The sequence below is a fragment of the Sapajus apella genome, unplaced genomic scaffold (assembly GCF_009761245.1).
Source record: "Sapajus apella isolate SASKATOON/1434 unplaced genomic scaffold, GSC_monkey_1.0 scaffold14, whole genome shotgun sequence".
In the NCBI taxonomy this organism is placed as follows: domain Eukaryota; kingdom Metazoa; phylum Chordata; class Mammalia; order Primates; family Cebidae; genus Sapajus; species Sapajus apella.
Window position 1 is genome coordinate 34,221,748 of NW_022436954.1, and position 27,385 is coordinate 34,249,132.

The 27,385-nt window shown below is 32.9% G+C and overlaps 1 protein-coding gene across 6 annotated transcripts in view; it reads right to left on the reverse strand.

Annotated features, from left to right (window-relative positions):
• Positions 1-27,385, reverse strand: part of METTL15 (methyltransferase like 15) — a 210,663-nt gene that overhangs the window by 94,325 nt on the left and 88,953 nt on the right. For all 6 annotated transcript variants that reach the window (XM_032283687.1, XM_032283685.1, XM_032283690.1 and 3 more), the window contains exon 4: positions 12,713-12,849. In XM_032283687.1, coding sequence (XP_032139578.1) covers positions 12,713-12,849 — 137 coding nt within the window. The remainder of the gene's footprint in view (positions 1-12,712; positions 12,850-27,385) is intronic.

Consider the following 27,385-nt stretch of genomic DNA (forward strand, 5'->3'; position numbering starts at 1 on the left):
GAACTATAGAAAATTTTGAAAGTACAAAGTCTGTTAAGACATAGCAATACTTCAAGGGGCATATAATATATGGAAGTAAACCAATAGAATGATGAAAAGCTTGGATAAAGGTGGCACAGGGTGTGCTGAGGAATAGGAGAGAAAAATTTAAATCAAATTGGAAGTATCTGGGTGATTTTACAGAGAAAATAGTGCTAAGTCTTGAAACACAAGTGGGGTGAATAACACTAGGTAAATAAAGAGCACATAGACATGGAGAGTGATATGGCACAACATCGTGAGTTAATGTACAAGTAGTTTAGATTTCAAGGAGGGTATGAGAAGACTGTTGTAAAGTCATAAGAGATGAATTTAGAGAAAAGAAAGGTCATTCCTCAATGGCCTCCTGTGGTAAGCAGAAAAGCTTAACTTTATTCTGAAAGTAATGATGCATCATTGAAAAATGTAAGAATTTTACCATAGGAAAAAAATCCTGTTTTATAGAAGTATTCTTTGAATAGTTTACTTAATTTGATCAATGATACCTTAATCCGTTACATGTTATTATTTTATATTTTATTTCTCCTATGAAATGTCCATCATATATCCTATGTAATAAGTACTCTTCCTCCTTGTAATTATTTGTTGAAATAATATTTTATTTAAATAACATAGTTATTCCATGCTATAAAGGCAAGGCATATTACCTTGGTATTTATTATTTTTGGGTCCTGACACTTATCTTAAATACTTGTTAATTATCTGTCTTTCCTGAGAAAGTAAGAAGGCATTATATAGAGCTTTTATCCAGCTGTAATACCAGAATATGGTTTAATATCTGACCCAAAATAGTATTTTAAATTGAATTAAATGAGCAACAATGCTAACAAAGAAAATAAGAATATATATTCCCCAAATAATTTAAGTTTGAATTTAGAATATGTTTGGTAATTTCCCTTCCAGGAGATTTACTTACCTGATCTCACAGAGGTTTACTTGTCTAACTATTAGATAATGAGCTCTGTCTTGTGGTACACAGGCCTTATTTTGAGCTTCTGAGCATTCCCCATATCAAGTCTATTTCCCCATACACAGCAGGCACTAAAATGCACATTGAATTGTGCATTAAATTTAGATTGTATTCTCTCAGGAAAAAATAAAAAAGAAAATACTAAAGTAGATAATCCAATCCAGCAGCTGTTTGTCTCAGTTTTACTTTAAATATCAGGCAAAAATGGGGGTGTCGAGAACAGGAGGATTATACATGTAATTATAGCAAACTCCTTTTGATTTAATTAGTTGATGACTTAGAGAAAATACAACTATTGTTTTCATTCTTTTAATAACTCAGAAGCCCAAACATAAAGGATTCTACTAAAATTTTCTCATATGTAATAAAATATGTCTCTAAATATGTATTATTTACCCAAGATAAAATGAAGTCTTTCTAGGTATAGTCATTCTTGTACTGAACAAGCTGCTATTCTTATCCTGTACCATATGGATATGTTCAAATGACGTAGGCAATAAAAATGGATTATCTCAAGTTTGTGAAGAGGTAATTCATTTTCTCATAGTTATCATAATATAAATATCATTTGCATTTCAAATATTCACATTGACTTCCACGAACCAGTTTTGAAGCTTTTAAGCCAAATATTCTAAGAATAAATATATAACAGTACTTAGGAATGGATACAGAGGTGTTAATTATAATATATTCGTCTATAGTTAAATTTGTATTTGTCTAAGACAAAAAAAAGACTTTATTTAAAATAAACACAGATTCTGTCTCCTTATGTCAGTAATAAGCTAATTAATCAACAATGAATTTAAAGGTACAGGTAATGAAAGTAACTCAGGAATTAGCCTTGCAGAATTTTCAGGCTTCAGAAGAAGAAATGGCTAAAAATTAAACCTTGCAAAACCTTCCACCTTCTTTACTGAGAAAAAAGTAGATTCCAGAAAGCCAGTAGCATATAAATATAGAAGGAGAGAGTCAAAGAAGTCACATAAGAATGAACTTCTGATTGATTCATGACATTCGTATGATATTAGTTATTTTATCTAAAGCCAAAAAGTGAGGGAAAAATCAAAATCATAAAAAGTAAATCTGGGGGTTAAAATAAGACAATAATACAGCTCAATACAGCAGTGTCTGTAATTGTGACAGGCTGTCTCAGTCCATTCAGGGTGCTATAATAAAACATCTTAGACTGGGTAATTTATTGAAACAGAAATTTATTTCTCATAGTTCTAGAGCCTGGGAAGTCCAAGATCAAAATGCCAGCAGATTTAGTGTCTGGTGAAGGCATGTTCCCTGCTTAAAAGGGAGCCTCTTGCTGTATCCTTACATGGCAGAAGGACAAAGCAGCTCCCTACAATCTTTTATAAGAGCATTAATTCCATTCCTGAGGGCACAACAGTCATAAGTTAATCACTTCCCCAAAGACATCACTTATTAATAATATTAGGTTCCAGCACAGGAATTTGGGGGAGACACCAATATTCAGATCATTGCACAGGTACAGCATTCAGTATTTACACTGACAAGGGAAGAAAGTTTATAACAAAAGGCAGATGCCAGAGTACTTTACAAGGTGGGGGAAGTATTCACCTTGTAAACGCAGTGTTCCAGGCCTCAAATCTTAAAACAATTCTATCTGTGCATGTTAAGGAACTAAGTAGGTAAAGATAGGAAATTGCCAATCATCATCTTGGTGTATGACAGTGAAACTTTGCAAGCTCTTAGCATAATGACAATACTAATTAGTATAACTATGTATTAACTCACATAATAACTATAATAAAGCAACTATAGCTAACACTTATTAAACAATTTTATGATAAACAATCTAATTGCATAAACTTATTTAATCTTCATAACAGCCCATGAGGTAGGTATTAATAGTACCTCATTTTAAAGGTATAAAAATACAGACTTAGAAAGATTAAGTCATTGATCTAAAAATCTCATAGCTAGAAAGGTAGAATGAAGACTCTAAATCAAGACTGTTTGATTCTAAAGTCTAGACTACTTTCTCACATCTGTGGGGATGGACATTTGAAATAAGCCAGATTCAGATGAGTTCAAAGAGGGAGGAACCAGCTAGAAATAAAGAAGTTTCAGGTATCTTGTAAGTTTCTGGCACAAATTAAAAATTAAAAAATAGCATATCCAAGCAGGGATATGACGTGTGTTAGACATAGTTTGTCTTCAATAAACATTTAATATACAACAATACTTAATTTATCTTCACATGATACACTATGATATTCTTACTCCATTCCATTAAATTCTGATCAGGACCCAATAAATGATTTCATGACTCATTAATAAGATACTCTACACTGTGGTCTAAGCCTAATTCTGTCATTTCTATGAAGCATGTACTATTATTATCTCCATTTTTAAAGATGAGAAAACTGAGTAGCAGAGTGGTTAAGTAACTTACATATTTATGGAATAAACATATATGGCTCAAGCCATGGGACTGTGTTTAGTAGACCAAAGTCAAGTTTTACCTCCTCAAACAAACAGCTTCAGCTTACAAGGCTAACATCTTCTAGGCAAAAGTTATATTGAATAATATTCAATGGGATAAAATACAATATCCTGTTTTAGTTATGTTTGTGTTACCAAAAACAATTAACAGGTAACAGACCATCATCAATAGTTCAAAATGGTCTAGTTAATTTTTCCAAGTTGTCTTTTTTCATACTTGTTTATATTTGTGAAAATTGTTTCACTTTGATAGCACATGACAGAACAGACCTCTCATGGTTAGTAAGATTAATAACAACTGTGTCTCATATCTAATCTTAGAAGTCTAAATTTTAGGTAGATAGGGCTTTTTATTCTTTTACATGATTTTACACTGGCCTTGGAGTCAAAATGCCTGGGTTTCAGTTTTGACTGTTCAACAACGTGACTAAATTGCTTATTGAAGAATATTGTAGTGGGGTAGAAAGAATACAAGCAGCAAACCTGATGCTATGAGTTCTAGACTTGTCATTGCCATGGCTTCCTGTGTAAATTTGACCAAAAATTAAAAATCGTGGCTTAAAAGAAAGAGAAGGAAAATTATAAGCTTCAAGTGCTAGAAAATACGACTACACAACTTAGTGAGATCATGTGGGTAGTTTAGAATAGACTATATTATATGGATAAATATTTTTGTAACTCTCTAATTATATTACTGTGTTAGCTAGCTTCCCTCTTTTGCTCCATAGTAATATAATGTTTGTTTAATCTTTTCTGAAAACAAATCAATGAAAGTTCAAATAGTATAAATCACTAAAAATATTCCCCAAAGATCTGGCAGAATACAGAAAACCTACCTCTTCTTACCAAATACAAGTCTGAACCTTGATTCAAGGCAGTGGAGCCAGTTAGGAAAAAGGTTAAGAATGTTCCATTCATACCCATTGCCTCAGAGACACAAGAGAGCACCAGAAGGAAGCTGTTCCTTGATGTGTATACTCAGTTCACAAATAAAACATAGAAATGAAATAATAAGGGAAGATATAAAAAGGATTTAACAGAAAATAGAAAGTCAACAAATTAAATAAGATTACAACTTCTAATAGCTCAATTAAAACTTGAAGAATATTGACAGTCAAAACCATAAACAATACTATAGAAAATAAAATCCTTAACCCAGAGAATAATCTCAAAGAGATTTCACAGAATCCTGCAGTAAAGTGAAAATAGGTGGAAACACTAAGTGAATAAATAAAAGACATGCAGGACAGATAAGATACATCTAACCAACAAATAATAAGGGCTCATAAGGTAGAAAATAGAAATAAGGGTAGAGAGAATACTGAAACAAAAAGTCATCTTTGTAGAAGAAAGACCTGATCCACAGGACAAAAATTCTTCATGAAGTATATAGAAAATTAACTAAAAGTGACCAATCAGTAATATTTCTAAGTAAAATCTATAAATATCAAAAATTTTCAAAGAACTATATCTAATAAGCAACCAGTCTGGGATTGAAAAGAACAAGTGAGAAACAGATTTTCAAGGAACAGGAAAAAAAAAAACAAACTAAGTTGACCTCAGACCTCCACAGTACAACAACCAGAAGAAAATGAGTGGTATTTATAAAATTTCCCAAATTCTATACTCTATCAATTTATTACCAGGTAAGAAGGCATGAGAAATACTGTTTCCTCAGGTAAACAAAAGCTTAGATGTATCCTTTCTGTATATTTATAGAAAAACTAAATAAAGATATAATCAATTTACTGAGACATGAACCCACATAATGAACTCAAAATGGGACTGAAAATATTATAAAAAGGCTAGTAGGCTCATTGAAATAAATTATAATGACCTAAGTGTAAAGAATTATTTTAGATAATACAGCCAAAAATGCAAATGCTAACTAATAGTTATCACAAGAGTAGATATTAGTATCTAAAACCCAAGATAGTATTTAAAATGCCTAGAAGGGTGGCAGAAGAAGAAAAAATACAAATAAAGGAGTATTACTTTGTCAACTTACATGACGGTGGATAATCAATAAATATTATTTTATTCTGCATACTTAAAAAGTGTTTAAATACTTTTTATCTTAAAAAGTACTAAATTAAAAAATGAGTAAATTTAAAAAATAAAAGGTAAAACCAAATATATATAATGAAAACAAATTATAAAAGTTCAATAAAACACAAAATAAAACACAAAAATAAAAAATACAAAACAGGTGTATCCTGATATAATTGCCCTTTTATCAGATTTGTTTACACAAAATACATCAGGTATTTGCTGTTAATTAAATTACCAACAATATGAATATGGATAACAATATATAAGAATTAGGGTTCTAATAAGTTAAGTTACAACTATATGATAAAAATACTCTAAAACCAATAAAATTATGTGTTTTAAAATAATTTAATGAAACAGGAATTTACTGATAACATATATGTAGAATCCATTTAGTAAATTTAGCAAAATATATATACATGTGGCATATATGAACATATCTGCATAGATAACCAAAGTAATTAGAAGGAAATATTCCAACTGTTTACACTGGTGTTAGGACTATGAATTATTTTAATATTTTTCTCAATACTTTCCTGCATTTTATAATTTTAATTTAGAAAAAAATTCACTAAGAAACACAAAATACCAGAATAACTGGAAGGAAACAACTGCTTTCTGGATTGGGATACAAAATAAAGATGTCAATTCTTTATAACAAATTATGCATTTAATACAATTAATCAAAATGAATTTGAAACTTTGCCAGGGTATTTTAACATTTTAGATGTACAAAAAGTGAAAGTGTCCTTAATAGTTCAAATAAGAAATAGTACATATAATGAAATACTGACAATTAGAAAGATGATATACATAAAGCTACTAACCCTGATTACCTAAAGTGGTAGAATTATGGGTGAGTTTATATTTTTCTATTACATATTTACCCCAGTAAGCATATCTACTTTTATAAAATGTTGAAAATAACAGGTCATTATATTTTTCAAATCCGCTTAAAATAATAGTAAAATGATGGAATGATTTTCATTTTCTTTATACATACATGTATTCTCTAACTTTAGTATACACAGTATGTATTATTTCTAAATTCAGAAGATAAAATCTTTGATTTTTAAAATTGTCTTCTAACATCCATCTTCCACTACATTAAAAAGTCAACCAACACCTCACTGCTCCAATTTAAATGTGTTTCCTCTTATACAGTCAGTCTTCAGAGGAAATAGGGAAAAGTTTCAGTCTTCAAACAACAGGTGATCTGACATGTCATCTTTTCTGAAAGAGCTAAAACGGGTTAGCCTAAAACTCAGCCTTCCCATGAATTCTCAGTTTTCTGTAAAAATGTTAGTTTCTATTTCTGACTTAGTTTTGACAGAGTAAAGGACATGGGATTTTTAAAGAGAAACTTAACTCTTCTTTTAGAGTAACAGCAAAATAAATAAAAGAAAAAAATTTCTATATTTCTTCAAAAGATACTCACATTAAAATGACAACATGTTTCATTGTGTGCTCTACTACAGGTTGTAATTACATAAATATTTTTAAGAAGATATGCAATCTATCTTATCTACTCATCCTTTCAACCAACTATCCATCTATCCATTATTCCCAGAAATAATCCCAAACCCAAATTTGCGTTTTTCTTTCTCATGCATACTTTATTACTACATATGTGGATATTAATAAATTATATATATAGCATTACTCTGCATTTTCTATTTTGCATATATATGCAGAGATGTAATCATACAATCTCTAGGTTTTACTTAATCATTGTTTTCCCTTTCCCTGAACCTCCCTCCATTGTTAGTCCTGTCTTTCTCAAGTTCTCCATGATTACATACAGAAGCAATATATGCATAAAGCTCACAGGAAGTGTAAAAAAAATGTTTCCTTAGATATTCTTTTACTTAGATGGAATAGGTTCTAAGCAGATTATATATTTTTTATATTAAAAGATGTCCACTCAAAATAGATGAAGGTATCTTTTTCTGCATATCCTCACTAGCAAAATTATGTTTTCCAGTGTATTATACCATTATTATTTTGATTGCCCTCATATATTGCTACTGAATTTGAGCATCTTTTCATAGCTTAACCATTTATGAATCACCCTTCTATATGTTTTGTCTTCTCTCTAGTTTTGTAAGAACTCTTCCTATATATCAATCTTTTTCCTATCTTCTATATTACTAACATTTATTTTCCAAATTAGCTGTTAGAAATTACCAAACTCTTCTTGCCATGTTTTAAAAAATTATATAATCATATTTTATAGATTTATGATTTCTAGTCTTAAGAAGTGTCTCAGCCCTAGATTGTGGATGTAGCCTCTCGAATTTTCTCATAGAAGTTGTATTTTCAAATTTTCACATATTTTTTGTACCATCTAGAAGCAATTTTTAAATCAAAAATTTTAAATGGGTTTATTTTATTTTCTTCAAGTCTGACAGACACTGTAATAGCATCATTTATTTCATAATTTACCACTTTCTCAATGAATTAAAATAATTTTATCTTCAACTAAATTCCTTTGTTTAGCAGACTCAATTTTGGATTCTTTTCTCCATTAATCTACTTGCCTATTCTTGTATCAATGTTTTATTGATTCATTACAATGATTTGATAGTGTAATCTGACATCTGGTAAGGCACGTCTCCTCTCATTTTTTAATTCAAAAAACATCTTGTCACTTTTTGCCCCATATAAACTAAGGATCGCATCATCCAAACTTTAAAAACAATATACATGTACAATACATGTATACATGAATTTTTGGAGCATTAACTCTTTTTATTTGTATTCTTTCTGTCTATCCATCCTGCATCCATCCATCCATCCATCCATCCATCCATCCATCCATCCATCCAAATTGAGACAGGATCTTGCTCTGCTGCCAAGGTTGGAGTGCAATGGCTAACTACAGCCCACTGCAATTTCAACTTCCTTAGTACCACCACAGCCTCCTGAGTACCTGGGACGACAGGTGCACACCACCATTTCCCTGCAAGATATGGTGTCTCGCTATGTTGCCAGGACTGATCTCTAACTCCTGGGCTCAAGAGATCCTCCTGCCTTAGCCTCACAAAGTGATGGGGTATGAATCTCTTCACTCCACCCTCTTTTTATAATATTAATTATCTCTGCCTCGAAACAAATATGTCTTCCCTTTTGTTCAAATCTTCTTGTGTGTCCTTCAAAAAGATTATAATTTTCTTTCATTTGGAAGTGTGCTTTTTGTTAAATTTATTACTAAATATTTTATATAATTTTAGCTGCTTTTGTGTATAGCCTATTTTTTCCCATTTCCCTTTCTAGGTACTATTGGGGCTCAGAAAACAATACCCTCAAATGAAGGACTAAGAAGCAGCCTTAGAAGCAAAGTTACCTTCTGACCACCTCTTTACCTCCTGTCTCTCATTCTCCTCAGAGGCAAGATACTAGAATCCCTCTTCCCCAAGGTGGGTCATAGAAACCAGTACCCCTTTTCTCCAAAGCCAGCTTTAAAGCCCAAAATATTACTCTAACCTCTCCCATAGAAACCAGAACCTTTTTTCTCCAAAGCCAGCTTCAAAGCCTAAAATACTACTCTAACCTACGCTACTTCTTTCTGTAGTAGATGGCCATAACAAAATTAAGACACTCATTCCACAGAAGTCCTACCTTGATACCCAAGAGAAAAGAATGCTGCATACAGAGCCTTATTGAGTTCCCCCAACTCAGTCAGTTGATCAAATAAATTTGCTATTCTTTTCTCTTGTCAACCTCTCTTTGTTATAGGGGTATCAACAGTGACTCTTATGTTGGAAAAGAAAGGGATTACTTCCTTTTTGTCCCTAGAGTTCTTCTATTCTGAATAGAGTTTTAAATTTTTATCTAACCATCTTATCTTATTACTTTTTAAGTATTTTGAGTTTTGAACTCTTCAGTAAATCATTATAAGAATAATATTCTAATCTTTCATTAGCCTTTGTCAGACCTTTAAAAAATGTAGAGAAATAATATTTATAAAAGTTAAATCCTATTTACATCCTAATTTTGTCTTAAATAATTCACATTTTAGGAAAATAATTACTGCTTGTCCTTGATTGCAAATATTTTACATTTAAGTAGTTTCCTTATATTTAACAGAAATTTTAATAAGAATAGCTAGCTGATTATTGTCATGCTTATCAATCTATCATTGATTAAGAACTGACATAGAATGTCCTGTTTTCATGAAATAAACTTCATTAGGCCATAGCTATTACTGTTTTAATTAAATGACAGGTGCATTAGATATATTACTATTTCCTTTACAATTTTTGTATTTCTATACTTCAGCAAACTTAGACTTTTTTCCATTTTATACTGTCTCTATCAAGATACGGTGTTAGGCCAAGCATGGTGGCTCCTATCTATAATCCCTAGTCCTTTGAGAGGTTGAGGTAGGATGATCACTTGAGCTGAGGAGTTCAAGACCAGCCTGAGCAACACAGGAAGACCTTATCTCTACTAAAAATAAAAAATTAACCAGGTGCATACCTGTTGTCCCAACTTGAGAAGCTGAGGCAGAAGAGTCACTTGAGCCCAGGAAATAGAGGCTGCGGTGAGCTATGATGGCATCACTGCACTCCAGCCTGGGCAATAGAGTGAGAGCTTATCTCCAAAAAAAAAAAAAAAAAAAAAAAAGATGGGTATTAAAATTATGCTAGATTCATAATATTAACTGAAATAACTTTCCAAATTTACCATGGTCAGAATTAGTGTAATAGGCATTGCTTTTTCCATTTTTTTTTTCCACAATTAGATAACTGCAAATCCATCTGGTCAGAGCTTTTTTTCTACATACTTCAGTTATCTTCTAATTTCTATTATGGTAATGACATTCAAATTTTATAAATATTAATCAAATTTTATATTTTGTTAGGATATTAATATCAATCATTTTATCTAGGTTTTATAAGTTACCAGAGTTGCAGTTGTATGATCTTATGACGAACTTACGTGTGTCTATGGTTAGTCTTCTCTCTCAATCTTATTCACACATTTTAGCTCTAGTAATCAGGCTCAAAAGCGATTTTGCTATTTTCAAAGAATGATCTCTTGGGATTGTTTATCCTTTCTATTTTTTCTTCTTTTTTTGTTTATAGTTTCCTTGATTCTAGCTTTTATCTGTATTAATTCCTTCTTCTTGGCTTCCTCCGATTTGTTTTCTTGTTCTTATCTAATTTATTATGTTCGACAAAGAAATCATTTTGTCAATGAAGTAAAAAAGTCTCAAGACTTAAGCCAAGGCAGTAATATTTAATACAATGAGATTATGAGACTAGGGAGTAGAATGTATGTCCCAGGTCTCTTCCAATAAAGTCGTTTATGCTTTTTAGAAAATCACTTCATCTATCTGGCTAATAGTTTCCACATCTATAAACTGAAAAGAATATATAGTCTGATAGTTCCTGTTAAGTTAAAAAAAAATTACACATGATAATATTTGTAAACTTTCAGCTCCATTTGAGAAAGTGGGGTGTTTAAAGGAATAAGAGACATTGAAACACCTGAATTAGGAATCATTGCCTTAAGAAACAACAATATCTTAGGAAAATTCTATTTTTCTATGACAGCAAAATATGACTGGCCCTCCTGATCTGTGTATTCCACATCAATTGATTCAACTAACTGCAGATCAGAAAAAAAAGTGCATCTATACTGAACATGTACAAAACTTTTTTTTTGTCATTATTCCCTAAACAATAAAGTATAACAACTGTTTAAACAGCATTTGCTTTGTATTAGGTAAGTAATTTAGAGAAGATTTAAAGTATATGGGAGGATGTGTATAGGTTATGTGCAAATACTATGTCATTTTATATAAGGGACTTGAGCAAACATGAATTTTGGTATCCACTTCTCCTCAGGTACAAAGGAACTGTACCTGTTGTATAAAAAAAACTGTTGTATAAAAGAGGCCTATACTTTATGAATGTTCACATCATAATCCAGTGAACTCATACAATGTTTCACAAATGTGAATGCTCTAATAAAACTTCTTCTTAAAGAAGGTGCACCTAAGTTACACTGGAGAAGACAGAAAGATTTAAAACATTAATATTTAGTACCACGTCATTAAACCACAACTTCATATTATTCTTGGAAGAAATGAAATAATCTAGGGTCAAATGGTAGGTTTCAGGGGCTCCACAACTCCTGTGATCTTGCAAATAAAAGCATATGTTTATATATTTACAGTTTTATGGGGAGAGTTATATGGGGAGAGTCTTATGGGGAGAGTCTAACATTCATTAGATTTGCAGAGAGTTTGGGACCTGAAAAAGGATGTAAGTACTATTCTAGATGACGAATTGAACTTTCTATTCTTAGTGACTGATTAAAGTTTTCCACTGTCATACTTTTGGAACTTTCACCAAAGAGACCATTTTGTTGTTGAACAGCTACAACTAGTGAAAACTCCAGTTCACATCAAGTCAAAATTACCTCTAAAATTCCCATCTATTTTCTTGATTCCAGTCTCTGATAAAGAACAGAATAAAACCATTTCCCATTCCTGAAAACAGTCCTTTACGTATTTGAAGAGAGCCATCTTAGCTCCAAGAAGTTTTCCTCTTATAGGATGATGCCTTTATACAACATATCAGGTAAACTCTACTCCCTAATTCAAAATGTTTCTTTAAAGGCAGATGGTTTCACTACTCATTCAGATAATATTTTATATTTTGAAAAAGTTCTTTAGTTATAGCTGACTTTTTTTGATAGAAGAATGGATCACTCTAGATTTACTTGTGAATTTCAGAAAATTCAAAGGAATCAATTACATTATATTAATGTATATGTCCCCATGAGTTCTGCAGAATTCTCACATACTCATTTACTTTGCTAAATTCTTAGAAATGAACTCATAAAAATATTTAAAAATTATTTTTTGGCCATGAGATATTGTCAAAATATTATTTGTAGATGGATTCCAACCATTTTCAATCTTGTAGGTGGAAGTCATTTTTGTATTTCTTTATATGGATCCAGAAGGGATAATTGGAAAATAGCATTACTTTAAATGGTACTAAAATCATCATTTACATTAATTCCTTTTGGGGAAAAAAAGGGAAAATATTTAATGGAGTAAAATATAGCCCATGCAAAGCAGAACAAATTCCAAGGTGATAAATCAAGCTCTGTAAAATCAGAACCAAAATTAAATAAATATACAAGGGTATTACTTACGGATACAACTCTGAAAGATGTTCAGCTAATACATAAGCAGTAGGGTCTCTGTCCAAGGCATACAGGACAATATCTGACTCCTTCTGTAGAATGGCTTTTGTGTGTCCTCCCGAACCAAATGTCATATCTAGAAAAATCTAGCCAACACAGAAAAAGAAAATTACAACTTAGCATAAACAAAACTTATTCTTGACAACTATCTCAATTTCTAGAAGCACACAATGATTTTCAGAGTTGACAGTAAATAGGAAAATAATTACAATCGTTTTTCCCATAATTGAATTTGTTATATATGAGATCTGGCTCAATTATGAGTGATCGATCCAAAAGCAGTGATCAGAGTATCAGTAAAATAGCCTCTGACACAGACTGGCTAATTCAAGACAAATTTATATGTCTCTCTATAAGGTCAAACTGGTCAGTGCTCCCAGCTCTTTAACATGTCCAACACCCAGCTGGTAATAACATTTTTAATAATTTTCATTTGGAGATGGCTTACAATTGGTGTGGTTCATTTTATCTCAATTTCTATTAATGTTTTAAATGAAAATTAATGATAAAAAGAGAAAGAGAAATAGAATAAACATCCTTAATAATAAATATGCACAGGACAAATCAGATAAAATCTGAAAAACTGACAAACATACAGATTATATATGTAATAACAAAATAACAAATATGAACTGAAAAAAAAAAAAGCTTTTCAAGTCAAAACACCTAGGGTAAATTCTAGGTCTGACACTAAGTAGCTATGTCTTTGGGATAGTTACTTAAAGTCACAAAATACCAGTGTCTTTAGCACTTAAAAAGAAAATGAAGAAGAAAAGAATACCATCACCACTTGCCTAATTGATAAGCTAACATGTCATTTCTCATGTAAATCAAAACACTTTTGAGAATAAAACATTTGCCAGTAGTAATTTTTCCAGGAAACAGGATAGAGTGTACTTGAGAACGTATCACTCAATGCTTGGCTCATTCCAGATATAGAGTACAGTTAATTGAATCTGAATTTACTTCTTGGCTATATTATTTGGCCATACTCTAAAGAGAATAGTCAGGTCACAGTTGAGCAAGAAACCAGACCTGGACCATAAGAAACATATGTGTGTACAAGTTAGTTGATTGTGCAAGACAAGACATTTTCCATGTATTCCCTCAAAGTTAGGCTCTTAAAGGGCCCTTACAGTAAACTTCACTGGTGTTATGCAAATAAAAACAATTAATAATATTGACTACAGTGACAAATAACATAAATCTATTGCCTAGACTTAAAAAATATCTAAACATACAGTTTTCTTAAAGTTCATGTGTAAGGTACATAAGAAGAAATCCATCCGTGTCATGGATTTGAATATGTCTCTGCTCTGAATGTTTCCACTTATTTCAGAGAGAGTGGTCAGAAACTGGGCATGCAATTAAGCTTTGATTTTTTGGCTCCTATCTACCATGCTGAGTCCCATACTCTGATCAAGTCCTAATAAAAGTTAGCCTGCTATTGAAAGAATAACATGGAGGAAATCTTCTGATCAAAATTGGAGGATGGACATAAAATATAAAAAGATACAAATGCGGTAAAAATGTACAAGCATTGCTTTTCAGCACAAATGTTTTAGTGTAACTTAACTTTGAACTTCTATCACTGTCAGCACAAAAGGCATGGCAAAATATATTTTTCACTATTTTTAAACAGTATCTTTTTATTTTTAGAAACAAATCTCAAGATCATAATTTCCTTTGCTAATCACTTATTTTATACGTCTACAAATCGGTAAAAATCTTCCAATAGGCTGGGCACAGGGGCTCACGCCTGTAATCCCAGCACTTTGGGAGGCCGAGGTGGGTGGATCACAAGTTCAAGAGATCGAGACCATCCTGGTCAACATGGTGAAACCCCGTCTCTACTAAAAAACTACAAAAAGTTAGCTGGGCATGGTGGCGCATGCCTGTAGTCCCAGCTGCTCAGGAGGCTGAGGCAGGAGAATTGCCTGAACCCAGGAGGCGGAGGTTGCGGTGAGCTGAGACCGCACCATTGCACTCCAGCCTGGGTAACAAGAGCGAAACACCGTCTCAAAAAAAAAAAAAAAAAAAAAAAATTTGCCAGGCGTGCTGATGCACGCCTGTAATCCCAGCTACTGAGGAGGCTGAGGCAGGAAAATCGCTTGAACTCAGGTGGTGGAGGTTGCAGTGAGCCAAGATCACACCAGCTTGGGCAACAGAGCAAGACTCTTGTCTCAAAAAAAAAAAAAACTTCCACTATACATCTGTTTAAAACTTTTGAGAAGTTCAACATAATTTAACCAAATAATATTTTTCCCAGGTAAAATAATAAACTACGTCCTTGTCATGGGATCAATACCAAGCCTTGCAATAACTGGACTTAAACTAAAAGTATATTAAATAAAACAAGTTAGATATGATTACCCTTATCCCAAGACAAGTAAGTACCAATCAATATTTAAAGGAAAATCAGCATCATTAGCAATAGTCTGAAAAATGTGAGTGATTATAATTTACATGATTATTTTTTAATATATCGTGATTATGCCCTTGAAGAGGTACTGACAATCAAGAAAGTTTCCACAGGGGGAAAAATATATTATTACCAGTCATATGTAACACAGAAAGCAAAAAGTGCAGACAAATGGAATTTATGAAATTAGAAGCAAAATCCACCATAAGTCCTGAGTTAATACATGATTGGAGCCATCAACTCTCATTTTTACAATTCTAATATTCATTGTTCATCACATGTAATAGTGATACTTTGGCCTCATGAGCCACCTAGCACTACAATTGAAAAAGTAGAATTAGTTTTTCCCTTCCTCTAGGTCACTAACATAAGATCACAGTTTAAAATCTCTAAGAGTTGCAAATAAGGTAACTGGTCAATTTTTGTGGTTAACAAAGAAATGCACAAGAACAAATAAATCTGAATGTTTCAAAGTAACCCTTCTATGGATCTCATATATATATATTTCAAATGAATATTTTGTGCTCCAAACATATATGGAATTCCTTCTTTGAAATTACCTGATATATCTTAAAAAACCCTCACATCTGATACTAAGTTTATTCTGGTTATGTCACTGACTACCTATATAACCCTAAACAAATCACTTGAATTCGTTAGGCTTCAATTGTTTCATCTAAGAAGAAATGGGAATAAAAGATACCCCTGTTTATCTCACAAAGATTTATAAAGGTTACCTACGTCATCATTACAATCATGAAGGATGTGTCATTAGATGTTACATATACACTTTACAAACTAAGATTGCACTAAACTAGTAAGTGGCAAATGCAGGAATTGAATAGAGATGAATCTGGACTTAAAACCTGTGTTCTTTCCCACCATTCTGTGTCTTATTAAGACAAGAAGTCTATATCTGCATACTGCTTTATGGTTTACCAAGCATTGATGTTTTCCTACTTGGTCTAACAAACACTCTCTGAGGGAATTAGACAACTGGCATTATATCCATTTTCACACACACACACACACACACACACAAAGGGAAACTCAGGTGCAGAGAGAAAATGTCATAGTAAGTGAGGGGAAATGAAGTCCAAACCAGGTCTCGCCAACACTAAATTCTCTGTTCTTTCTGAAAGAAGAAAGAAAGACGAAGAAAAGGCGAATGTGAAAGAAAACAAAAAATGTAAGACATAATTGGCGTTCAGAATCAAAATGAGTGATTTAAAGTAAACAAACAAACAAACAAAAACAAACAAACAAACCAGTGTTTGAGGAAAAAAAGTTTCCTGATTTCTACAATCCCCTGACTTTATCTCCAATTTAATAGGGCAGCATCAGTGCAAAACAGTAGATTAAGTAATGTGATATAAATAAAGGAGCTCAGCCTCCCAAAGTAACTATGTTAAAATAACAATGTTCATTTGTGCATTTGAGTCTAGAAACATTGTTCAATATGTAAGACTGATTACCATAGGACAACATAGAGTAGTTTTCGTTCTTCAAAATATAAGACCCATTCATCACTAAAGGACCACATAAAGTAGAATTATAATTCAGCTCAAGATATCCAACTTTTTATATAATTATTTTGTGTATGGTTTGCTATAAATGTCCACCTATTATCTGTAACAGTTACTGATAAGACTGATTTACTGACAGGTTACAGATTCCAATTTGACTCTGAAATTAAAAAAAAAAAATTTAGACTCATAGGTGGTTAAAGCAATCAAGACCCATGGAAAAAATGCACATTTAATTCATTTATTGTACATACTATTCCACCTTTCTAAAGAATACATAGCCCTATACTTTCATACCACTCGAATTTGGTACCCTTTAAGATACTCATCTCAGACTCCTCTCTGAAAATGAAGATTGACAAAAATCAAGGCATTTACCCAGGATCATCTTGCAGAGACTGGATAATTAAATTATTTTTTTTTTCAATCCAATCATTCTAATCACTGAAATTTTCACACTGGAACAACACTGTTGAAATTGAACATGAAAACATTTTTAGCCATAAACAAGGGCAGATCTTCTAATTTCATTTCCCCAATGTTGATTAGTCATTTTCAATCTGTGCAAGATTTTTAATAGTAGGTTCCCATCTTAATTTGGAAACAATATGGCCTGACTTTAATTTAAAATTTCTTCCTATGAATATTTTCTGGCAATTGCTAATTTTGAATTTTTAGAATTAAGCTTTTTTTTGAAAAAATTTTAGTTAAACTGCACCTATTTGCAACTAGTTGCATTTTGGACCACTGAAAGGTGCCATGCACATGCTTAACTGTATGGATTTTCTTTTTTTTCAGGAGGTCATTAAAAATGTTGGGCATTAATTAAGCATCCGTATATTTACTGAGCATTCAGTATAAAGGAGATGATAACAGGTAGAAATTACATTATAGGCTTCCAGTCTGATGAGGGTCTTTAGCATGCAAACAAACAGCTATAAGACTAGTTAAAAAAAAATCAGCAATATAAGAAAGATATACATAACATTCCACAAGGAGTCAAAAACCAGAAATTTATTCCAGTTTGTAGCATGATAGACTAAACTGGAGGAGGTTACAATTCAATTGATCTTTGAATGCTAGGCAGAACTCGGAGTTCACCTTATCTTCTCACTCTCTCATATTCTTCAAACCCAATTGATTACCAAATCCTGTTAATTTGGTATCAGGCCTTGAATATTTCCATCCCCGCTTTAATTTACGTCCATATATTCCCATGCTTTACTACTGAAATACGCCCACAATTGATACCCATTCCTCTAATCTCACTTCTAATTTTTCTTGCTACACAGTTAACAGGCTATCCTTTCTAACATAAAATTTTAGCATGTCACATCTGCATTTAAACCACCTCAATTGCTCTCCAAAGCTACAGGATAGAGTCTAAACTTCTAGGCATAATAGGTAATATTCTTCATATTCTAGCCTTTGCATTTCTTTGAATATCATCTCTGACTATCCTCAAAAATGAATTTAACAACATATTTTCTAGACATACAGAATATGTCGAATTGCCAAACATGCCAATCTGTCTCACATCTTCTTGCCTTTTTCGCCTTGTTCCATCTTTGTCAAATTTTATTCTCAAACAATTATGACGGTCCTAATATATCCACAGCATTGTTCTAAAAACTAGAAATACATCAATAGGCCAAAATAGATATGGTCTCTAATCTCATATAGATCTCAGTCTACTGGTTTCTTGATATCTTTATTATACTGTCCTTGCTTTCTAGAATCCATCTCTAGAAGGTGCCCTAGCCCCCAGTGCCAAATATAATACATGGCACATAGAATATAATCAACCAATAACTGCTGAATAAATAAATAAAAACAAATAGAGTTAAATGCTAGTGAAGGTATAGATATAGAAATATAATGTGTTTTGTAAAAAGAGAGAATGTTTGACTGGAAGCCAGGATTTATTGAAAAAAAAGAGGGTGAAAAGGAGAAAAAGGGAGAAAAGAGAAGCAGAAACCCAGTTAACAATCTTCATGTATGAGTGAGATACTGTGTTATTTCTTGTGAGAATTAAGACATATCCCTGTCTTATTCCTTATAGTGGCTCTATAAGGCAGATAAAATAGAAAATAGTATCAAAGAAACGGCGTGAAGTCAGATTGTCACAAATCCTAACAGGCAAGATTGAGCAATTTGCATCATCCTGGCTAAATAATAAACAGTTTTAAAAATATACTTCTTAAAATTTTACTTTAAGTTTCAGGATACATGTGTAGAATATGCAGGTTTGTTACATAGGTATACATGTGCCATGTTTGCTGCACCTACTGACCTATCCTCGAAGTTCCCTCCTCTTGTCCCCCATCCCCCAATAGGCCATGATGTGGACTGTGCCCCTCCCTGTGTCCATGTGTTCTCATTGTTCAACTCCAATTTATGAGTGACAACACGTTGTGTTTAGTTTTCTGTTCCTGTGTTAGTCTGCTGAGGACAATGGTTTCTAGCTTCATCCATGTCCCTGCAAAGGACATCATCTCATTCCTTTTTATGGCTGTGTAGTAGTCCATGGTGTATATGTGCCATATTTTCTTTATGCAGTTTATCACTGATGGCCATTTGGGTTGGTTCCACAAATTTGCTATTGTAAACAGTAAGGCAATAAACATACGTGTGCATGTGTCTTTATAGAATAATTTATATTGATTTTGGTATATACCCAGTAATGGGACTGCTGGGTCAGATGGTCTTTCTGGTTCTACATTGAGAAATCGCCTTACTATGTTCCACAATGAACTAATTTACATTCCCACCAACAGTGTAAACACATTCCTATTTCTCAATAGCCTTACATCATCCACTGTTTCTTGACTTTTTAATAACTGCCATTCTGACTAGCATCAGATAGTATCTCACTGTGATTTTGACTTGAATCTCTCCAATGATGGGTGATATTGAGCTTTTTTTTCATGTTTGTTGGCATATAAATGTCTTCATTTGAGAAGTGTCTGTTAATATCCTTCACTCACTTTTTGAATCTATAAGTTCCTTGTAAATTCTGGATATAAGAGCTTTTACACAGCAAAAGAAACTATCATCAGAGTGAACAGGCAACCTACAGAATGGGAGAACATTTTTTTGTTTGTTTGTTTGTTTGTTTTTTTTGAGACGGAGTTTCGCTCTTGTTACCCAGGCTGGAGTGCAATGGCGCGATCTCGGCTCACCGCAACCTCCGCCTCCTGGGTTCAGGCAATTCTCCTGCCTCAGCCTCCTGAGCAGCTGGGACTACAGGCACGCGCCACCATGCCCAGCTAATTTTTTGTAGTTTTAGTAGAGACGGGGTTTCACCATGTTGACCAGGATGGTCTCGATCTCTTGACCTCGTGATCCACCCGCCTCGGCCTCCCAAAGTGCTGGGATTACAGGCTTGAGCCACCGCGCCTGGCCAGGGAGAACATTTTTGAAATCTACCCATGTGACAATGGGCTAACATCTAGAATCTACAAGGAACTTAAGCAAATTTACAAGAAAAAAACAACCCCACCAAAAAATGGGTGAAGGATATGAACAGACACTTATCAAAAGAAGACATCTATGCAGACAACAAACATCTGAAAAAAGGCTCATCATCACCGGTCATTAGAGAAATGCAAATAAAACGCACAATGAGATACCATCTCATACCAGTTAGAATGGTGGTCATTAAAAAGTTAGGAAACAACAGATGCTGGAGAAGATGTGGAGAAATAGGAATGCTTTTACACTGTTGGTAGGAGTGTAAATTAGTTAAACCATTTTGGAAGACAGTATGGCGATTCCTCAAGAATCTAAAACCAGATATACCATTTTGACAGATCAATCCCATTACTGGGTACATACCCAAAGGATTATAAATCTTTCTACTATAAAGACACATGCACACATATGTTTATTGCAGCACTATTCACAATCGCAAAGACTTGGAAACAACCCAAATACCCATCATGATAGACTGGATAAAGAAAATGTGGCACATATACACCATGGAATAACACCATGCAGCCATAAAAATGAATGAGTTCATGTCCTTTGCACAAACATGGATGAAGCTGGAAACTATCATCCTCAGCAAACTATGAAAGGAATAGAAAACCAAACACCGCATGTTCTCACTCATAAGTGGGAGTTGAACAATGAAAATACATGGACAGAGGGAGGGAAACATAACACACTGGGGCCTGACAGGAGTTGAGGGACTAGGGAAGGGATGGCATTAGGAGAAATACCTAATGTAGATGACAGGTTGATGGGTGCAGCAAACCACCATGCACATGTGTGCCTATGTAACAAACCTGCATGTTCTGCACATGTATCCCAGAACTTAAAGTATAATTTTAAAAAGAAGCTCTTTAGTTCAATTAGATCTCATTAGTCAATTCCAGCTTTTGTTGCAATTGCTTTTGCCATTTTTGTCATAAAGTCTTTAACCATGACTATGTCCTGAATGGTATTGCCTAGGTTTTCTTCCAGGGTTTTTACCATTTTGGGTTTTACATTTAAGTCTTGAATCCATCTTGAGTTAATTTGTGTATAAGGTGTAAGGAAGGGGTCCAGTTTCGGTTTTCTGCATATGGCTAGCCAGTTTTCCCAGTACCATTTATTGAATAGGAGATCCTTTCCCCATTGCTTGCTTTCGTCAGGTTTTCGGAAGAACAGATGGTTGTAGATGTGTGATGTTATTACTGAGGTCTCTGTTCTGTTCCATTCTCTATGTCTGTTTTGGTACAAGTACCATGCTGTTTTGGTTACTGCAACCTTGTAGAACAGTTTGAAGTCAGGTAGAGTGATGCCTCAAGCTTTGTTCTTTTTGCTTAGGATTATCAAGGCTATATGGGGTCTTCTTAGATTCCATATAAAATTTAAAGTAGTTTTTTTCCTAATTCTGTGAAGAATATCAATGATAGTTTGATGAGAATAGTATTCAATCCATAAATTACTTTGGGCAGTATGGCCATTTTCATGATACTGATTCTTCCAATCCATGAGGATGGAATGTTTTTTCATTTGTTTGTGTCCTCTCTTAATCCCTTGAGCAGTGGTTTGTAATTCTTGAAGAAGTGTTTCTAATAGACACAATAAAAAATTATAATGAAGATATCACCCCTCACCCCACAGAAATACAAACTACCATCAGAGAATACTATAAACACCTCCATGCAAATAAACTAGAAAATCTAGAAGAAATGGATAAAATCCTGGACACACTCACCCTCCCAAGACTAAACCAGAAAGAAGTTGAATCTCTAAATAGACCAATAACAAGTTCTGAAATTAAGGAAGTAATTAATAGCCTACCAACCACAAGTAGCCCAGGACCAGAAGGATTCACAGCCAAACTCTACCAGAGGTATAAAGAAGAGCTAGTATCATTCCTTCTGAAACTATTGTAAACGATTGAAAAGGTAGGACTCCTCCTAACTCATTTCATGAAGGCGGCATCATCCTGATACCAAAACTGGGCAGAGACACAACTGAAAAAGAAAACTTCAGCCAGTTTCCCTGATGAACATCGATGCAAAAATCCTCAATAAAATACTGACAAACCATATCCAGCAGCAGATCAAAAAACTTGTGCTGATCAAATTGGCTTCATCCCTGGATGCAGGGCTGGTTTAACATATGGAAATTAATAAACATAATCCATCACATAAACAGAACCAAAGACAAAAAACCACAGATTATCTCAACAGATGCAGAAAGGCCTTTGATAAAATTCAACATCCCTTCATGTTAAAAATTCTCAATAAACTATGTATTGATGGAACATATCTCAAAATAATAACAGCTATTTATGACAAACCCACAGCCAACATCATATTGAATGGGCAAGAGCTGTAAGCATTCCTTTTGAAAACTGGTACAAGAAAACAAAACAAGGATGCCCTCTCTCACCACTCCTATTCAACATAGTATTGGAAATTCTGGCCAGGGCAATCAGGCAAGAGAAAGAAAGAACGGTATTCAAAAAGGAAGAGAGGAGGTCAATTTGTCTCTGTTTGCAGATGACAGGATTTTACATTTAGAAAATCCCATCATCCCAGCACCAAAACTTCTTAAACTGAAGCAACTTCAGCAAAGTCTAAGGATAGAAAATCCATGTGCAAAAATCATAAGCATTCCTTTACACCAGTAATAGACAAGCAGAGAGCCAAATCATGAATGAATTCTATTCACAATCACTATAAAAAGAATAAAATATCTAGGAATACAGCTAGAAATAATTTTTTAGGGACAAAAAAATTTAACTGCCTACAGTATTAGATGGCTGGTAGGATTTGAGAAAGGTTTCCACTACAGTAAAGGCACCCAGATAAGTAGAAACAAAAGGCTGAATGGGCAACAGGAATGAAGAGTAATAATAACAACAATGTATGTTACATTTATTGAAGTTTATTTTATGACAAGCACAATACTAAACATTTTATCTGTATCATTCATTCTTTTTACACATAGGCATAAAAACACAAACATACACACTTTCAGTTAATTAAGTAATTCTCAAAGCTATACTCTGAGGTAATTCACTATTATCATCATCAGTATTTTACAAAGACACAAAAGTTTAGGAAGAGTTAGGTAAATAATTTGAGGTACAACTAATAAATGGTAGAGACAGATTTCAAAAACAATTCTGTCTCCTGTTTACCTGCACAATTACCTACTTTGCTTTTTCATCGCAGAATGAATTACAGGTGGTGAGTAGAGAGGTAAAATAAAAAATAATCACAAAGTATGTCATACGGATAACTTGGAAGATAATAGATACCATTTATTATGCAATTACTATGTGCTAGCACTCACTATGATACACCCTTTAAAAAATCGAATTTGGGAGGCTGAGACAAGTGGATTACCTAAGGTCAGGAGTTTGAGACCAGTTTGATCAACATAGTGAAACCCCATCTCTACTAAAAGTACAAAAAATGACCTGGGCGTTGTGGTGGGTGCCTATAATCCCAGCTACCTGGGAGCCTGGGGCAGGAGAATTGCTTGAACCTGGGAGGCAGAGGTTATAGTGACCCCAGATCATGCCACTGCACTACAGCCTGGGCAACAAGAGCAAGATTCCATAAAAAAAGAAAAAAAAAAGTCAATTTAATTCTTACAACAACCAGTAAGGTGGATAATGTAATCTTATTTTATAGATGAGTATATTGGAGCCATTTACTTCAGAAAACATGACTTGATAACACAATTAGAGACACAAGCAGAAATAAAACAAGGATTTTTTTCCCTCCCTTCCATATCTCCCTCCCAGTTGCCACCTCTCAATTAGTGTTACACTGGCCAAGAATCAAATTCTTACTCCAGAAGAGCGAAAATTAAGTGTGAAAATACACAGGCATTTTATGAGAGAGAATTAGGCATTTTAAGAGAAACCTTTTAAAGAGGTTTAAGAATTTCATGTGAGAATAGAATAATTCTTTATAGTAAACTTGGAAGAGTGAAGTGGAGGGATTGCTGGGAAGAGATTTTGAAGAGAATAATGTTTAAAAAAATTGTAATCTACAAATATAAGAGGGCTAACTACAACAGCATTAATCCACAGTAAGATCAAGAAAGTTGGTTTATAACAATACTTAAAAACACTAAGTCCTAATTATATTTTTAAAAGTTCATTCTAATCAAAAACATTGATTCATGTAAAAAACAATAAATTAAATTACCTTCACTACATATACAATTCATGGGACTCAGCCTTACCAATATTGCGCCTCCAAACAAGGTTAACCTGGCACATATTTGCAACAGAGATATGCCTCTTTGACATAATTAGTGAGGTAAATGTTAGGGATGAGCTAGTATGACAAGTTTATTTGGATATTAAAAAAATGACTAAAAAGAGTGATCTGCTTTATAACGCCCCTGAAATGTTTGTAATTGCTAAGGCAAGCTATTGTTCTACCACTGTGTGCTGAATCACTCAAGACTGTATCACCGACTTTTCTTAGGATTTACAAGTTTTCTGTCTAACATGTTGACAAGACATCTGTCATATGTGATACATTTGTAGACCTGAAATAAATTAGAACATGCTACTGTGAACATTTAAATCCAACCTTACACTTAGCTAACGTTTTTTAACAAACATTTCTCCTGCCAAACCCTGTGATTTATTATTGTCTTGTGAAGCTCTGTAAGTATCTGTCTGCTAACACTAACTTTGTTTTATTGTTAACTATTATATAGGCTTATTCAAAACGGAAGAAAACTCTCAGAAGCACATAAAAGTTTTACCAAAAACAAAACAATTAATACATTGCAATAAATTTATGTCTTTTCCCATTTTATTAGAAGTATTGGTGTTACTATGATGACTCATTCTACCAAAATTCCGCAAATGTTTCCTCTTGTAGGTTAAATCCTTTTCTAGTCACAAAATCTTTGTCATAAAAGTAAAATTTATTTTTGTCTTCTTTTAAAGTATGTCCTTCAATTTTATTAAATAATTGGAGTATTTATCATTCTTTGTGATGAGTAGCTTTCAATCTTATGTGTAACATAAGATGTATTTAATCATAAGGCCAAGTCACATAAAATAGAACTGTCACTTATTTGGAGATGAAAAGGTTTAATTAACACAAGTAGCTAATTTCAAAAATCAAATTTCACAGGGGTCTTTGTCCGAGATAGTGCTAATCTGTCAGTATCCTTTTTTAAAAAGAAAAATAGTTTTTATCTATATTATCAAGAAATTCACATAACCCATACTAGACAAACACCAATGAACATAAGCAACAACTAAGAATGGCAGAGAGGTACTTTCTTTTAAGAATTGTTAAATATGTAGATTATTTATAGTATTTGGAAAAACAATGTGAAAAGAATGAAATACTGCGCTCTTTAATCAATATGTTCAGCAAGTGCTCTTTTCAAAAAATATTTTTTTGGCACAAATCATTTTACTGATGGCAGGTTCAACACGGTTCTAATATTAAATTCTTCTCATAAGCATTAATTAAATTAAATAAATGATGGTAAGATTTTCTGACTTGGATCAAAGTGATATTAATTTTACACAAATCAAAATCATTAATTTTATACAAATCAAAGCAGACCAATACATACAAGTATGTATGTGTACATATGTAAGCATGCATGTACATGAACATGCAAATGCATGTGTAATTACATATATGCACATATCATGTACATTACCAGGAAAAATAAAATCTTCCATGTTCATGAAAATGTTTAAATATATGACTCAGGTAGCACAAATTTCAGACTTAGAACAGGGTACATTATACTACCAAGAAATCCTTGTTAGGCAAGTTACTTAACTTCTCTGAGCTTCAGTTTTCTCATGTGTTAATAGAAATAAATATACTATCCTAGTCCATATCACTAGGTTATTGGGATATGCAAATATGACAATATACATGAAGGAAATCTGAAAAAAAAAAGTAGTGTCATATAAACAAATAATATTATTACATGGATTTAATCAAGAAAATAAATATTCACAAAGGCCTAAATTCCACAAAACTTTATGCATCATCCTTAAGTAATTTAGCAATACCAAAGATATTTTATGGCTTCTGAATTTGAATAAACAGTAACAGAACCTTTAGTTGGCAGATGGTCCTAAAAAGGAGACTCTAGATAATATATTTCCAGCAAGACAAATTTCAAAGAACTTAAAATTCAATAAAAATTCCCACTGTATATCTGAAATAAAATAAAATTAGCCCAACTGCTGCATTTCTTAAAAATAAGAGAACATCTTTGAATCAACTTTCATTCAAGCCCAAATTGAAAAAACAGCTTAACAGATGATCTTCTAAATTCTCTTTAAAAACATATTTTAAAAATGTAAATATTATTACTTTTCTTTCTCAGATACTAATACTTTAAAAGACTTTAGTATTGCTCTTTAAAATTTTATCACACCACTAATCATAGTTTGGAATTAGTAAACAACTCCATGGAGGGACAATGAATTGAACAATAGGGCAATTGAACTATATTAGTACTCTGACTTACTACTAGAAACAGGCATCTGAAAAAAATCTCAATTTTTTTTTACTGACCAGTAAGACTTTATACAACTTTCAAAGTGGCCAGTTGACTTAAATGAAGTAATATTCATATGAAGATCAAATTACTTTGACAGTAAAATTGTTTATTCTTATGTCATAGTCTTTTCCTTTAAAAAAAAAGAAGTCTTTCTTAAGTGAAAGTCAAATTATTTCTATTTGCCAATCATATGACCTTATACATATCCTTCAAAAGACCCCTAGATTTGATAAATGAATTCAGTAAAGTCACAGGTTACAAAAGCAATGTATACACATCAGTAGCACTGCTGTACACCAACAAGCTGAGAATTAAATCAAGAACTCAATCCCTTCTATAACAACTATGAAAAACCAAAAGAAAGAAACTTAAGAATATACTTAACCAAGGAAGTGAAATACCTCTGAAAGACAAACCACAAAATACTACTGAATGAAATCAAAGATGACACAGAGAAATGGAAATACATCCAGCCTTCGTGGACTGACAGATTCAATATCACAAACATGACCATATTGCCAAAACTAATCTATATATTAAATGCAATTGCTATAAAAATACTAATGTTATTCATCATAGATTAGAAAAAACAATCCTAAAATTCATATGGAACCAATAAAAAAACCTGAATAGGCAAGGCAACCCAAACAAAAAGAA